The sequence below is a fragment of the Leptopilina boulardi genome, unplaced genomic scaffold (genome assembly GCF_019393585.1).
Source record: "Leptopilina boulardi isolate dan_hultmark-lab unplaced genomic scaffold, ZJU_Lbou_2.1 LbouV2_112, whole genome shotgun sequence".
NCBI lineage: Eukaryota > Metazoa > Arthropoda > Insecta > Hymenoptera > Figitidae > Leptopilina > Leptopilina boulardi.
In genome coordinates, this window is record NW_026137655.1 from 3,381,916 (window position 1) to 3,397,969 (window position 16,054).

Sequence of the window (16,054 nt, forward strand, 5' to 3'; positions counted from 1 at the left end):
CTTAATAAAATTATTAATTAAATGAAAACAAATTTTTTATTTTCAAATTTCATGTGAAAATTGGTGTGGAACTTGAAGTTATTTGATTTTTATCGTCTTTTATATTTGAATTCTAAAATTCAGAAATGAAGAAAAAGAGAAAGAAAGAAAAGAAGATGAGAATTGTATGATTTCCGGTACGTCTATGCGACCGGACATTGTAGGAATAGTATTATGAGCCAACGACCGGCAATTTGTTCCATTGCGATGCAACGCGGAACGTCAATGTATGTATATATACGGATCTGGACAAAAGAAAGTATAGGTATGCGAAAAATTTCATTTCCCCCTTGTTTGTTCAAAGAGCTTCCGTATAAATAAACCAATAGTAGAACTATATATATATACACTATTTGCCGTGAACATGAGTTGAAGCTAAAATAAAACACGTCATATAACGAGTACAATAATTAAAATTAATTATCGCGCGCGCACAATAATTCCTCGCTTTCATTTTCAATTCATATAGGTACCATATAGTGAGCTTGTTCTTGCCGTGTTCTTTTTTTAATTGAAAAAAATCTAGGCTATTATTCTTTTTTGTCAAGGTCTCACAGGAGCTTATCCATTGTTTTCCCCTGTGTGTTACATTTTTTTCCGAGAAAACCTCACATGAAAACAACTCAATTTATTTTCAATAGCCCTTTGAAGATTTTCGACTTAAATTTCTTTGTGGGGATCATGTTCAATTTTTTTAAAAATCAACGCAATTTATCATTTTATTTTTTTTATAATTTTAATCTCAAATTTCAAAATCTTCACTTTCGTAATTATTTTCAGTAGATTCTACAGTACTTATTCTTTGTATTTCTTCACCATATTTTTTAGGTTTTGTATTTTCTCTGTTGATTTAACAAGTATTTAAATAATAATAAAAAGATAAAAAATTAAAAATTTTTAATTAAATAATTAATAATGTAAAATACGCACGTGATTTCGATTTGTTCCTCGTCAAATTCACCAAACGGATGGTCAAGAGCTCTTCCAAGATCTTTTCCAAGTTGTTTAAACGTTTCTTTTCCCAACCATTCGGCAAGATCATTTCTATTCATTTGTCGTAGGCGACGTTCGAGTTCCTCGTGCGTTTTACCTTTTCCTTCGTTCGTTGACATATTCCAATGAAGCAATTGTCGAAGGCAAGGAATTTCTTCATTTACTTTACGTTCTGTAAATAACATTTCAAATTCAGAAAAATTCAATTGAATTAAAGTAAATAAATGAAGTAAATAATATATAAGATATAAAGAAACTATTTTTTAAATTTAAACTTATAATCAATAATAATAGTAAAAATAAATAAAATATAATTTTTTTTAAATAAACTAAGTGTACCAGCTCCTGATAAACTTTTTGGCAAATCCTGAGAGGAATAGTGTAGAGCAGCAACGAGTCGTCGGCACTCAAAAGGATCAAGATGTGAAGCTATATACTCTAGTTCAGATAAATTAATATCTATAGTACAGGAAATCATAAACGGATATGTAATTAAGAAATAATTAATTAAACTCAAATAATTTGTTATTGTCATTGGTATTATTTCGATAATAAATACTTTGAGGTTTCTTCTGTAACTTTAATGTGACAGACAAGATAATTATAATTTACCGAAAAAGTTATCTTTATTCATTTTTTTTCTATTTACTAATTGAAATGTTCTTTTTTTAATATTTTTATGTATAGATAACTTCACTTATTTTCTTTTCTTAACATACGTAAAATAAATAGAACATTTAAAATTAAAAATATTTAAAAGTACTTACCATCATCACTTTTTGCGTTTTGTACTTTTCTTCCGTTTTTTCTTCTTTTTCTTACAACATTGACAGCAACCTGAAGGAGGCGAATCATCATCTACTCTTCGAACCGAAGGATTACTATCTTGAGTTGCAGTATTTATTAAAACTTTTGAAGACTCGTCATTTCTCTCCTCTGGTTTTGAAGAAAATGACATTTTCTTCTTTCGCGGTGACTTTCTCCCTTTTTCAGCGTCTATTGGAGAATATTTTCTGTAATAGAAAAATAAATTAATATTTTTTAACATTTTATCTAATTTAATAATTATATTTTTTAAGAATATAATTTTTAGTTTAATTATTAATTAATCGTTTTCTAAAATTATTTTTTAAAAAATCCCGGAAGTAAAACAAAAAATGAAGATGTAAATTAAAAAATAGTATTTAAATAAAACAAAAGTACCCAGATGATTTTTTCGACTCCTTCTTCTTTCTTTTACAGCAGGATTTAAAGCAGTTAGCCAATTTTCTTCTTATAACAAGAGTACTACAGCAAACACACAAAACAATGAAACCAACTATTCCCAAAATTACATATGGATTTAATTTCAAGCATGGATAATCTAAAGATAAAAAAAAATAATATTAAAGTTGTTAACAATTTCTATATTGAAAGAGAAAAATAAGTAATATACCACTCGAAGTTGAATTGAGGGAACTAAAAATAGATCTTGACCGAAGAGAATTAGAAAATTTGCCTTCCTTTTGTCCTTCCTCTTTTTCTTCATTTTCTCCTTTTGTAAAACTTTCTTCCAAATTGCTTTTTTCTCCATCCTCCCTAGGAACGGGATAAAAGCTAAAATGAGATTTGTACTTGAAATGATAATAAAAAAGCTGTTAGTGAAATAAATAAATTACGATTTAATTACTTAACGAAACAAGTAAAAAATCAGGATAGAAAAAGTGACGGATCAATTGAAATAAACTAAATAAAAAAATCAACTGAACAGTAATTCTAAAATAATGGATAGAAATAATTGAAAAACAATAAATAAAAAATGGTCAATAGGAAAAACGTGATGAATGTAAAAAAAACAATCTATATCGAGTGAAATGTAGTAAGGCCACAAAAATGAATAACTATTAGCCATAAAAAAAGAAAACAAAAAATTGTCAATTTTATTCGTACTGCTTTTTTTCTATTAATAAAGTATGATTTGATTCCTTTTTGAAGCATTCATCAGAAGTTTCAATCTAGATTCCACGACCGATTGCAACTTCAAATATCTTTTGCATTCGTTGATGAACCAGGGATCGATTCCAATCATGGAACACCGAAAAGAAGATTATTGATTTTCGATAAGGTCTCTCTAGTCTATATACACTCGGGGTATCGACAAGAGAACTTTCTGATGGTCTCTTTCTTGTCACCATTCAACCTAGAAAGAGACCAACAAAACACAGTTAGAATCGAATTGCTGCAAATCTTTTCTCAGTTGTATTTGGAATCTTATCCAAGGTTATCCATCAAGCACAAGATCTTTAATTATCGGTTTCTTTTTTAAATTTTAATTTAATATTTAAATAATTTTCTGCAATCTAATTTTTTGTTCTCAATTTGAAAAAATTTCAGAAAAAAAATTACATTCACTAAAGTTAATTAATTAAATTTAATGAATTACATTTTAATGAATTTACTATATTTATTGTTTTATAGTTAGCAGCTTACCCCCAATCATCAATTGTCTCGTCCACAATCTCTCTGCGAAAACGAGTGAAACAATTGTGAATTAACGAGACCAAATTCGTCCTTCCTCCAATTTGACGAAATCGATTTTTGAGCATCGCATATGTATCCTTTTGTTTCCATTTCAAATGTAGAGTCCAATTGGCAAGCCTTTGAAAACATTCGGTTGAATTGTTATAATTTGTCGCTTTCAGAGAATCTGCTTCCGAAATAATATTTTTTATAATATAGTATATTTGAAAGGTTAACAAATATATTAATAATATTATTATAAATATAGAATATATGAATATTAAATTTATCAAGAAATTTTTTAAAGTAGTTTTTTAATTTATAAAAGTTTTAATTATACGAAAATTGAAAAATATAAAGCAGTGTTTTTTTTAACAAAAGTTTTTAAACATAAATACTTTACCAAAAAATCCCAATAATTTTTCACATTCTTCAGGTTTGAGGAAATCTGCTAAACATTGAATTTCTCGATTATAAACAGGGTTGACCTAAAATGAGAAAATAAGTGATTAATATAAAGAAATGAAATATCATTTTAGTTTTTAATAATCATTAAATAAGTTTTATTTTCTAATTAAATTTTGCATTTAATTTAAATTTTGCAAATACCTAAATAGTTACAATTAATTTAACCCACTTAATTTAGTTTGAATTTAATTAAAATTTCCATACCTGGTTAATAGGCACAAGAAGTAGGAAAATAGTTACAAAAGCTGCTTTAATTTTCAAAATGTTAATTAAAATCCCATTACTTTCGAATCCGTATTTCATAGCAAATGCAGCGTTTTAATAAAAAAAAAGTCCATAAGGTTCAAGAAATCTGATAAAAATTGATTTTTTTAAAAGTTGGTTAAGATTCATAAAAACATTTACCGAGCAATTGTCACTATTGACAGATACCTGTCAGATTGATAATCGAAATGAGGGTAATTTCTTATCAGAATTTATAATATACACTATTTTTGAGATGAAATTTATACATTATTTTTATATGTATATATCAATTTTTATTTTAATAAGGGTAAGTTCTTTTATATTTTATTGTTGCTAATTAGAAACAAAAGTTTCAATATAACCACTTTGCAAAATGTTTTAAAAAAATATATAATTTTTCAATTTAGAAAAAATCGCTCATTCAATGTACATCTGATTTCGAATTTCGCGAATTGAAATATTTATCCGAAAAATTAGATCCCATGGAATGTTTTAAACTTCTTCATGGTATTTGTGAGAAAATTGGTGTCGCGGAAAAATCCATACAAATTGAAAAACTTCAGAAGGAGATGCAAAAAATTTTGAAAAAATCATGGTCTACAGAAAAAAGTTGCTTTTCACATTTGTTAAATTGGCAAAACAATTTTCCTAGTAAATTAATTTAACATAAATTATTTTCTCTATTATGAAAAATTAATTTTTACATTGTTCTAAAATAATTTGAATTATTTTTGTCATTTAAAAAAAAAGAAAATACAAACATAGAAGAACGTAAATTAATGGAAGATGTTTTATTATCCTTGGGAAGATCCGATTTAGTAAAATATTTGAGAAAAAATCAAAGAGGTCATTTTATAAATCATTTAAAAAAAGTTGAACGATATGAAGCAGTAAATGATGAAGACATGAATCAAAGTCAATATCCGAACGAAAATGGTCACGAGAAAAATAATCTATACCAGAAATTCGATTTAGATGAGATTGATAATGGCAATGTTCCTCCAACTCAGGCCATTATGTAAGAAAACTTTTCAAATTAATTTATCAAAATAAGATTGATAAAATACAAAAATATAATAAAAATTAAATTAAAATAAAGCTGAAATTAAAATTAATAAAAATAAATAAAACAAAAATTTTGCAATAGTTGAGATAATTTCCAGTAAAAAAATTTAAAGTCTTTCTGACAAATCTTTTTACGAATGTATAATATAGTTTTTTAAAGAGAACAATTCTCAATAATGAAGTGCTTTCAATGATCGTTGACATTGAAGATTCTTTAGGAATGAAGAACTGATAATGTAAAATGTTATTATGTCAATATTGCAAATATAAAATCTGATCGTACCTTCTAAAATCATATTCAATAAGGGAGTATAGAACGCAATGAGAACTAGATAATGATAGTCAGGGCCAGAGACAATTACTGTCCCTTTGTTTCGTTTGTTCCTTGAAACTTGTTTGATAAGACAACGTCACGCTTTTACCACAATTATTATATTTTGTCCTGATTTCCTCGCGACTATATTCACCGATCCTAAAAATATCTTCTTACTAAATGCTCTTTGTTAAGAAACATTTAAAAAACCATTAATCTGCAATTGAGAATTGAGCCTTGAATGAAATAATATGAAAATAAAGTCTTGTGATTCAAGAACAAAAAAAAATTAGGTCAAAAATTCTGAAGAAATAAAATACAATTGAATAAAAAGTTCTTATTAATTTTTTTTGTAAATATTTCCTCTTTATTTTTTCTACTTGTTTTTTTTATTACTTTGATTCTTGATTTTCATAATTTTTTTTTTTTTTTTTGCAGAAATGGAGAGACTTTTAATGAAAATGATTACGAAAATAAAAATAAAGATGTAATTAAAAGGAAAATAAGAGAGAAGAACTTTGACGTTTACTGGATTATTCTTATCACTGTTATTGCTTTAGTAATCATGTCCATTTGTGGAAGTGGAGTTTTTTTTATTTACAGAAAAAAATGCGATCGATTTATCAAGGGACGTTTATGGTAATAATTAATTCTATTAAAAGAGCGTTTTTTAACAAAAAAAAAAAAAAAAATTGTTCTTAATTTCTTTTTTTTTTTTTTTTTGAAGTCAAGAATGGGCCTTAAGCAAAGAAAAACAGAAAATTAACGTCTGTTGCTGTGTTAAGCGAAGAGAAACAAGTAGAAATGCTTGTTCAGATGTAGTAGACCACATGGAAAGTGGATGGTCCAGAAGATGTTCCAAGTGCTGTTTGGATTCAAAGGGAGACGATAAAAAGTCACGTTTGATGCAAAAAACGGCGTGCGTGCAAAAATGCAAAAAATTGAGAAAGAAAAAAACACATTCGAAAACGAGAGAGAAATGCAAAAAGAAAGAGGCAAAAAAAGTCACGAGAAACAAGTGTAACTGCACCAGTGAAGGTTGGAAACATTTTTTTTTCAATATGAAGAAAAAAAAGTACCAGTAGTTGCAAAATTCTAATTTAATTCCTTTTACGTAATTTTCGTTTTTTAAATAATTTTTTTCTGTTCAGGTAAGAAAATACAATAATTCCTTTTTTTCCCAAAATTGATGATTTTTTTCTTTTTCTCAGAAACAGAGTTTATTATAGCGACCAAAAAAGAAAAGAAAAAAAAGAAAAGTGGCTGGACTTCGCCACAAATGAGGGAAAAGAGAATAAAGGAATCGAAAAACACAGAAAAATTGTTCCAATACGACTCAAGCAGTCCTTGCTCTAGAAAAACCTGTGAGTGGAGAAAAATAGCCAAGGGAAAGAGACACGGGAAAAATAGCGTGTAAATTTAATTACTACTTGGGAATTGCGCAATTTTGTTATCCTCCGGTAAATAGTTTTCTGTTTTTTCTATTTAGCTCATTATTTTAAAAATAGCTTATACAGCAAAGATAATTTAAAAACTAGATTTTAATTCAATATTTAAAAATAATATCTTAATTCATAATTAATTAAACTGAATTTTACTCTAATAATCAATTTAACAAGATTTGAATATGAAAAAATAGTTTTCAATTAAAAGTTATTTTATTGAAAAAAATTATAATATTGAAAAATTCTTTCTGAAAATTCTAAGACTATAATCGTTGCACTCAAAAAGATGAGAATGCTCGGTCAAGGTTGAGGGTCAAAAGATTCGTCGCAAGAAAGGGTTGAGAAAGAACAGAAATGAAAAGACAAGTCTCGGGACTCGTGGTATTGATTATACACTTTACAAGCCGTTCAACTGTTTCGAAGAAAAAAAAAATAAAAAAAATAAATGAATCATTACACTTGAAATATCTCCCTTAATACATTTTGAAAATGTCATGAAGATATTCGTCTAACCATGAAATTTCTATACATACATCTTTTTATAATTATCATTGAGGTAAACGATTTTATATTTGAATTTAAATTAAAAATTCTATTTTTGTAATTTAAATTCTATTATTTCTGGCAAATAGAATTAAATTTTTTTAAAATAAATAAAATTAAGATAGATTTGTGAATTTTTTCCTGTGAAAAAGGTGCCGGTTTCTTTGGCAACATCTGTTTAGGGAAGTTTGCGAAGAAGCAGACACTTGGATTATGGTAAATTGAAATACATCGCTGATAAACTTGATCCAACAGAATGTCTCTATCTTATTGTCTATTTGACAAAACGAGATGTTCATCGAGTATTACGACAACAACTCGGAAACGAGAATTTCACGGGAAATTGGGACGAAATATCGAATTCACATTGTTTGAAAAGTCTTGTCAATTGGAACAAGAGAATACCTGAGTCGTTGTCTCGAAACTTGTTAAAAAAGGCTCTTTATAAATTAGGAAAATTGGATCTCGTTGCACATTTCAATGAAAGATTGTCGTCTCCAAGTTCTGTAAGAAAAATAAAACAAAATGAATTTCATAGGTAAGATTTTTTTTTAATTTATAAATTATAAAATTATTTATATTTTTAATGTTTAAAAAATATATTTAAGTCTTTCTTTTTTAAAGAAATGTCAACTCCAGGAGAAATTCTAATAAGAATAAAGAAGCTGAAATCATCAAATACAGTGATAGCAATTTAATTATTTATATGGTTGCTGGAAGTCTAATAATTTTAATATTTTTTGGATTTTTGATGCTAGCTGTTTACATTCGAGCGATTCATTCTAATTTCTATATAAGGAATTTTGAGTAAAGATACTTATATTTTCTGTTTACTAAAAAAAATAGATCTCAATACATTTTTTTATTTTAAAAAATTGAAAAATAATTAAAAATACTTTTGTTAAAACAGATTTAGAGACAAAAATAGTAATAATTGTTGTCAAAATGAAGTTTGTGACGGAGTGAAATTAAACATTGATTCATCCGAGATTGAAAGTGAAGATTCTCCAATGCAATCGATGGATATTAAACAAATAAAAAATACAGAAAAACAAAAGACGAGTAATTGTCATAAGTATTCTAAAAAAAGAATGAAATTATTATCATCTCTTTTAAAGATAAAAAAATTATTTACTCATAATAAAAATGAAGAAAAAAAAAGACAAAGTAGAGACAAAAATAAGAAAGTTTGTGTGACAAAAGAAATTAAAAGGAAAGCGAGAAAATGTAAAGAGAAAATAAAATCACAAAATTCAGACGCAAAGAAAGTCGCTTTCCACAAATTCAATGAAATTTGCATTTGTGAAATGTGTCAACTATTTAATATTGGAGAAGATAAATTTGCTGAAATTCGGGGAGTAGATTATATTCGATCACGCGAAAGACTGAGAAGAAAAATTAGAAAGAAGTGTAAAGAAAATACTGAGAGGTAAAAAAATATAATTTTCTTTTTTATAAAACATTTCCGGTCAAATTGTAATGCAGCTTATAAACTTTAATAAAAATGTTTGTAATTAATTAATAATTTTTTATTAATCTAAATTAAACTCAAATTTTTCTAATTAATCCAATTAAAAAGCAAAATAATTAAACTAATAATAATAATTCATGTTACCTACAAACGAGAATATATTTAAAGAAAAACGATAATGAATAACGTTAATAAATGTATCTATTTAATAATTATCATACATATTTTTAATATACAGTCGTGTAAATGTGTTATCCGTGAGAATTTTCAACTATTATAGATATAATGTATACAATCAATCATTTACTTTTTCAAGAAGATACTTTAAGTATGTATGTAGTCGACTCTGCATGATAAAACATTCTTATATCAATTTGTAAATTTTTACTAAAAAAAATATTTTAAAAAATAACATTTTTCAAAAGAAAAATGTCTTAATCAATCATGCAAAAAAAGGCCAACCACCCTTATATGAAAGACATGAGTGAGTTAATGTGCTGAAGTATTCAAACAAACACATATAATCTATTGCAAAATTAATTACATAACTGAATCGAGAGCTAATTATATATAAATTTAATTATTTTCCATTAAAATAATTTAAGATATTATTTACATATACAATACATTTACAAAATTTATGTAATATATAACTTTTTTCTCATACTCGTTTTTTCATTATTGCACACATTTTGCAAATTAGAAGATGTTTAATAAAAAATATAAACATCACAATCGAATCTACTAAAAAATGAAAATGAAATAAAATATTTATAAATTTTCACTAAAATACAAAAACCTTACTCTTTTTTAAAAATTAGTAGACAAAAATATAAATTTTCTATTTTCTGACATGAACAAGTGATGCGAAAATAAATTTTGTCTACTGTATGCGTAGTTAAATTTCTTAAAAAATTCAGTCAGTTTATAAAATAAACGTTATTTTAATTGGCATTTATACAAATTATTATCGGACATATATAATAATATTTATCGTGTATTATAAATACTATCTACAGTCATTCACAGGAATTATTATTATGTCCGATTTCTTAATTGTCTCAAATTTAAATACTTTTTTCCCCTGTACAATACATTTTCTTAAAATTACTTTTTATTTTAAAAAATTTAATTTTAAATACTTTTCTTTTAACGAAAAACAATAGTTATGTTATTATAACATAACTTGTATGAAAAATCATACAAAGTTTTAAATGAAAAAAACTAGTTTCTAATTTCAATCCAGAAAAACTAAAAATTGTTTAATTTTTTCTTCATTTTTTCTATCTAATCGTATTTTTTTGTTTTTAAAGGCAATGGTTTAGAATACAGTACACCTAGAAATATTTAAATATAAAGAGATATCTTTTTAAATAATGAATAACAAATATTTTATACTGAAAAACTAAGTTCTTTGAATTCAAATAAATTGTGCTTTGAGACAGAAAGAAGATAAATTAATTGCTTTAAATGGGAAGTAAATTTTTTGTCAGATTTATAAGGTTGCTAGAATTCTTGTGAAGCCAACGCAAGCAGCCACGACAGTCTGCCCAATACCCCAGAATAAGGCATATAAAGATGGCATTTGGTAGTTTGATGCTTTATAGACAAAAGCCACTGCAGCAGAACTGAGAACTCCTGATGTTAGCGGTAGAACAAAGCCCATTATTATAATCAGAAGGGGGAAGAACCTTGGGACAAAATTATTTTTCTTTTATTTACCTTCTTTAAGTGTTACACTATACGCAAGGATGGTCAAATTCTTTGGAATTTATACGATAATAATTATTTACCCATCCGTACGAAATATTGCAAAACCCATCTTTTACTTTTCATAAGAAAAAAAATAAAGAAAAAAATATAAAAACCAAATTAGTATACATACTTTCCATATTTGTGTTTTCTTAAGGTTGCAAAGCATATTGCACCAGCAATTGTATGGACAAAAATCGAGGAGAAGAGTGCCGATAAAAATATTTGGTACCACATCTCTGTAATTCAGTAGAATATTACAAAAAAAATTCGAGATTTGCGTACTGTGCAATAGAATAATTAATAAATTAATTTTGCTTATAATTATACTTTTTAAATAAACTTACCAGCGAATGATGTTAATGGTGTGTCAAAGATATTACCAGCATTATTAATTGATTTACTGCCCGATTGAGATTGAAGTGCAACATTTTGTAAATTATCATCAGGCATTTCTAAGTCTTGGACAGTGTATCAAAATACAATAAACACTAATTAATTTTTCAAGTTTCGTCGGATTCAAGTCTCATTGCGATGCGATATCCCGAAATGTCATCTGAAAAATATTATTTTATTTTTAAAACTTGAATATATTAATTAATTAGAAAACGTATAATAAGTATAGTTTTAATAATTCCTTGAATCTTATTGGAATATCTAATATAAATACAATATATACCTACATATATATATATATATATATATATATATATATATATAGGAAAAACATGTACATAAAGTGAGGTTATGATGCGCTCTTAAAATTCACGATTTAAAAATGAACTTTTATAACTAGTTAATTAGTAAAATAAAAAATAAAATTTAGAAAAGAAAACCATTAGAGCGTAAATATAAAAAGGAAGATTAATTGTTACAAAAGAACTACAAACCTTGAATGAAATTCTCATTTTTCGACTGTCAATAATGGAAACAATGCAATGATTCTTGAGACTTGTTGAACACATTACATTCTATTTATTGATATTTACATACTGTTGCTTAACGATATTTAAGACAATGTAATTTATTTAATGAGAATTAACAAATATTCATTTAATTTTCCTAAAATCGTTGGAAAACACACGATCACATTTTGTTGGTATTTATTTGACGTCTTGAGTCATGACGCAATGTATTATATCTTTTGCCGGGAAAATTTGAAACACATTTAAAGAGAATTTTACAAACACATAAAGATTGCGCAAATTTTATCATATCAAATACTAAAAAACTTCTTTAAAGTACTTTCTGAAAAACTACAATTAATTATAATATTTTAATAATTAAATATGTATTAAAATAGCCAACATACGAGTGCATTGGCTATTTCAAATTTGTGTGGGGATAAACAGCCAATGAGCAAGATCATTTTTAAAAAAGCATCCACAAACAAGATTGGCTGTTTATCTTCGCGCAAATTTGAAATATCCAATGAATGTGATCGTTGAAATATTCAAAATTTAAATTTTAACGAGACCGTCGTATTACAAATTGTATCATTTATAACTACATATTTGTTAATCAATTAATTATTTTAAATAAATTATAATAAAAATAAAAATGGTTTATTTTTGAAATAAATAAAATGAATAAATAAATATTTACAGATGACTAGATTCTATATCATTTTCTTCAATGTGTGGTTTAATATTTGATGAAAGATAATTATCTGTTGCAATATCACTATTTTCTTCTTGAATTATCGTTTTACTAATCAGTGGTATCGATACACTTAATTCTGATATTTTCTCTGAAATATTGTTTATAAATTAAAAAATATAAATTCAACTAATTAAAAAGTGAATTAATAATTAAATTTGATGTCTTACGTTTGTTCTGGAAGCATTCAACGATATTTTCTTCGCTCTGAATTACGTGAAAAGATTCAATTTCACCAAAATATCCAATTGCTTTCATAATAGATGCATTGACATTTAAAAACCACAATTGTTGATTTAATGTTTTAAACTCCCGTAAAAGTCTCTCCATTCCCTAGGAGGGAAGAAAGAAATTATAATTCTTGAGTTTTCTTTAAAATCTTTTAATATCTCTAAATTCTAAGTAAAATTTTCATTTTTAAATAAATAAATAAAATAAATATTTTAATAATTGATTTACCTTAACTGATGTGTAATCAAATCCTTTTAATCTGTGGCAATCAATAATAAATGGAATTCCATTGTTTGATTGATTTTCTCTGAGTTCAGATATTTTCGTCGTCAAAAAATCAACTGCAGGATAAAAGAGGCCAGCCTCAGGTTTTATCAACAGATATTTGTCTCCTAAATTCGTCTAAATTTTTTTTTTGTAAAATATGAAATTTAAATAATAATAAATTTAATAAATATAAATTACTAAATAAATTATTTAAAAATTAAGTAAATCATTAATATTTTAGCATTAATTTTTGACACCTTACACTCCGTGACGGTAATTTTTGGTCTTGCTGATAAGTAAAGAAGATAAATCATATTGCAAAGAGATCCAAGAATTAATCCAGTTTCTACATTGAAAATAATGCTGATTATAAAAGTGCCAATTGTTGCGTAAGCATCGCGTCCTAAAAATAGTATATTTTTTTATATTTGTTTAATTATTTCCAATTTGATGGAAGAAAAATAAATTTTTTTGAATTGAAAATACTTACTGTTTCCTTTCCAAAGCACGATAACAATTTGATAATCAATCAGGAAAACAATAGCAGCAATGAGTACCGCAGCAAGTGTTGATTGAGGAATAAAATAAAAATATGGAGTTAAAAAACTAAGTGCCATAAGACACATTGCACCTATAAATAAAATTTTATTAATATTAATTTTTAAATATATTCTTTAAGAATTATATAAATTTTACTGTCATTTTTAAATATTACCTGAATAAAGACCAGCCATTGGAGTTTGAACTCCACTGGCATTGCTAACAGCACTTCGAGTAAAAGCACCACAAGTTGGCATTGAAGATACAAAACTGCCCAGAATATTGCAAACGCCCAAAGTTCTCATTTCATGGGAAGCGTCCACTGCTTCACCACAAGCTTTTTTTAAAAATAATTAATAATAATTAAAATTATTGTTATAATATTAAATAAAAATTTAAAATAAATCTATTACCATATGATTTTGCTATTGCAACATTTGTCAAAACTGCAATAAGTGGAACAAAAATAATTCCCAGTCCTAAATGAGAACACATATCCACAAATGAATAAGTTTGATTTCCCACTTGGGCACTGAAAGGAGGCAATTGAATAGGAGGCAATCCTGATTTAACGGTACCTACAAAACGTAAAAAATATTAAAATAAAAATGTACAAAAAAAACTTTAAATTCATTATATTTGGTTATTATTCACTAATTACACAAACCTGAGAGAATGAACGGTTGATATCCTGCAGCGTGCAAATGGTACGTGATAAATGTTGTTATTAAAACTATTAAAGCATTTCTACTTATAGCGAAAAACCAAAATGCCTTTTTGAAAAATTTGTTTTTGCCAGAATCCTTGGTTTTAAATTCGATATCTTTCATTTTCTGAAATTCAGTTTACAGTGAACAATAAACTGTATATATATTAATTAATTCTGAAAAATGATACTTACCCTGATCATTAAAAGAATTATAATAGAGCTTAAGCCAAGGAGTGTATCGTTCAGACGTATTTGATGAATATTTTGAAACAATTTAATCATGTTATCGAGAATATTTTTCGATTTGTATTTAATACCCAGTAAACGTTGAATTTGTCCTATTATTATAATAACGGATGTGGCTGATGTAAATCCTGAAGTAACCGGTATCGATATGAAATCCACAAGAAAACCTGGAAAAAGAATTAAATTTTATTTTTTTAATTGTCAATTTTAATTTATTTACTGAGATTTAATTCCCACTTGAAAATAGAAAATTATGAGAAAGAAGATAGAGAAGAAGCAAAAGTGAAAAGATGTCAAATTTTATTTATATTTTAAATATATTATAATCTTACCTAAATTAAGTAAACCCATTGCCAATTCCACGCATCCTGCTAAAAATCCAAGAAGTATCGCAAAATTCGCTGGCATTTCTCTTGTAAATTCCAAAATTAAAAGTGACATTAAAGAAGTTGGTCCAATAGATACTTCTTTAATATTTCCCAGGAAAATGTAAATGAAACCTCCCAAAAAGGAGGAATACAGTCCATACTGGAAATTTTTTTTAATTTATTCATGATAAAAAAAAGTAAAATAATTTTTTTCGGAAATATTTTGAAAAAATTACCTGTGCAGATAATCCGGCAAGTGCGGCATAAGCAATACTTTGTGGTATCACAGTAAGACCAATTGTCGATCCAGCAATGACATCAGAAAATGCTTGAAATTTTGTATATTTTGGAAACCAATTTGTAATTGGAATATATTTTTTGCAAAAATTTTTCCTATTTCTCGAGCAATCATCTTCTTTTGAAGATTTTTTACTATACTTGAACATTTAAAAAAAATATATCTATATTGGAAATGGTTACAATGGGTGCCGAAAAGATTAAGACTTTTTCCAGTACGCTTGACAATTTGAGACTAGGTCTTGTTACTTTAATCAAATGTAATTATCTTTTAACGTTATCGCTACCTGGAGGTATGTATATAAATCTTACACAAATAAACTCTTTACACGAAAAAAATACTTCCAATTGTTCACCACAAACAAAAATTAATTTTTTTCCCGCCTTACTCCAAATTGTTAACTTTGTTCTAACTGTTATTAAATGCAAAGTTTACAACTTTTTTTTCCTTATACTAAATTGTAAATAAAATATTTTAAATCAAAAAATGTAATCGAATAATTAAACACGTGTAATTATAGAAATTTTGTCTTATATAGAGAATATGTGTTTAGGGTTTCACATTGTCTTGATTAAGAATTAATTAAGATGTATGATCCATTAAGATCATTGTAAACAATGAGAATGAGTGGAAAAGTAATACGATTTTAGCCACTGTGATAATTTAAAATAAAAAATATTTTTAAGTTTTTTAATGTCTTAATTCTTTGAAAGACTAAAGGGGACCAAAAAGGAATTGTTTTTCTATTTTTTGGTAAATTTTACATTACTCCTTTTTTGTTTCGCAAAAAAAGAAATAACAATTTTCTGTGCATTTGAAATAATTGTAACCTTCTTATAAGCTGCCGTGACATTGAAAATTATCTAATCAGGAAAAATTATTACAAATAAATAATATTGCAA

General features: G+C 26.0%; 5 protein-coding genes across 12 annotated transcripts; 2 read left to right on the forward strand and 3 right to left on the reverse strand.

Annotated features, from left to right (window-relative positions):
- Nucleotide 1: 1 nt before the first annotated feature.
- Nucleotides 2-4,382, reverse strand: LOC127279861 (uncharacterized). 8 transcript variants are annotated; one of them, XM_051302524.1, is made up of 8 exons: nucleotides 4,204-4,382; nucleotides 3,935-4,019; nucleotides 3,502-3,718; nucleotides 2,468-2,628; nucleotides 2,236-2,395; nucleotides 1,800-2,045; nucleotides 1,372-1,470; nucleotides 1,166-1,204 (listed from the first exon to the last, which is right to left on the reverse strand). In XM_051302524.1, exons 1-6 carry the CDS (start codon nucleotides 4,300-4,302, stop codon nucleotides 1,805-1,807), a joined length of 963 nt encoding a protein of 320 aa, XP_051158481.1. In that variant the 5' UTR covers nucleotides 4,303-4,382; the 3' UTR covers nucleotides 1,166-1,204; nucleotides 1,372-1,470; nucleotides 1,800-1,804. The 8 variants fall into 8 exon arrangements, with proteins under 8 accessions (XP_051158494.1, XP_051158504.1, XP_051158470.1 ...); XM_051302529.1 differs by having other exon boundaries at nucleotides 2,468-2,610; nucleotides 3,502-3,721; XM_051302505.1 differs by having other exon boundaries at nucleotides 3,502-3,721.
- A 57-nt stretch (nucleotides 4,383-4,439) lies between these two features.
- On the forward strand, nucleotides 4,440-7,403 carry LOC127279805 (uncharacterized). The gene is made up of 7 exons (XM_051302398.1): nucleotides 4,440-4,552; nucleotides 4,653-4,896; nucleotides 4,996-5,263; nucleotides 6,062-6,262; nucleotides 6,351-6,661; nucleotides 6,835-7,083; nucleotides 7,331-7,403. The coding sequence occupies exons 1-6, from the start codon at nucleotides 4,499-4,501 to the stop codon at nucleotides 7,038-7,040; spliced, it is 1,284 nt and encodes a 427-aa protein (XP_051158355.1). The 5' UTR covers nucleotides 4,440-4,498; the 3' UTR covers nucleotides 7,041-7,083; nucleotides 7,331-7,403.
- A 19-nt stretch (nucleotides 7,404-7,422) lies between these two features.
- LOC127280933 (uncharacterized) lies at nucleotides 7,423-9,156 on the forward strand. Its single transcript, XM_051304357.1, has 4 exons — nucleotides 7,423-7,449; nucleotides 7,794-8,149; nucleotides 8,236-8,418; nucleotides 8,522-9,156. The coding sequence occupies exons 1-4, from the start codon at nucleotides 7,423-7,425 to the stop codon at nucleotides 9,042-9,044; spliced, it is 1,089 nt and encodes a 362-aa protein (XP_051160314.1). The 3' UTR covers nucleotides 9,045-9,156.
- A 109-nt stretch (nucleotides 9,157-9,265) lies between these two features.
- LOC127279988 (transmembrane protein 170B) lies at nucleotides 9,266-11,961 on the reverse strand. The gene is made up of 4 exons (XM_051302661.1): nucleotides 11,725-11,961; nucleotides 11,182-11,390; nucleotides 10,968-11,073; nucleotides 9,266-10,773 (listed from the first exon to the last, which is right to left on the reverse strand). Exons 2-4 carry the CDS (start codon nucleotides 11,285-11,287, stop codon nucleotides 10,578-10,580), a joined length of 408 nt encoding a protein of 135 aa, XP_051158618.1. The 5' UTR covers nucleotides 11,288-11,390; nucleotides 11,725-11,961; the 3' UTR covers nucleotides 9,266-10,577.
- Nucleotides 11,777-16,021, reverse strand: LOC127279941 (sodium-independent sulfate anion transporter-like). The gene is made up of 11 exons (XM_051302602.1): nucleotides 15,091-16,021; nucleotides 14,819-15,014; nucleotides 14,433-14,653; nucleotides 14,199-14,364; nucleotides 13,945-14,109; nucleotides 13,707-13,868; nucleotides 13,482-13,622; nucleotides 13,249-13,394; nucleotides 12,953-13,126; nucleotides 12,664-12,826; nucleotides 11,777-12,584 (listed from the first exon to the last, which is right to left on the reverse strand). The coding sequence occupies exons 1-11, from the start codon at nucleotides 15,298-15,300 to the stop codon at nucleotides 12,436-12,438; spliced, it is 1,893 nt and encodes a 630-aa protein (XP_051158559.1). The 5' UTR covers nucleotides 15,301-16,021; the 3' UTR covers nucleotides 11,777-12,435.
- Nucleotides 16,022-16,054: the final 33 nt, after the last annotated feature.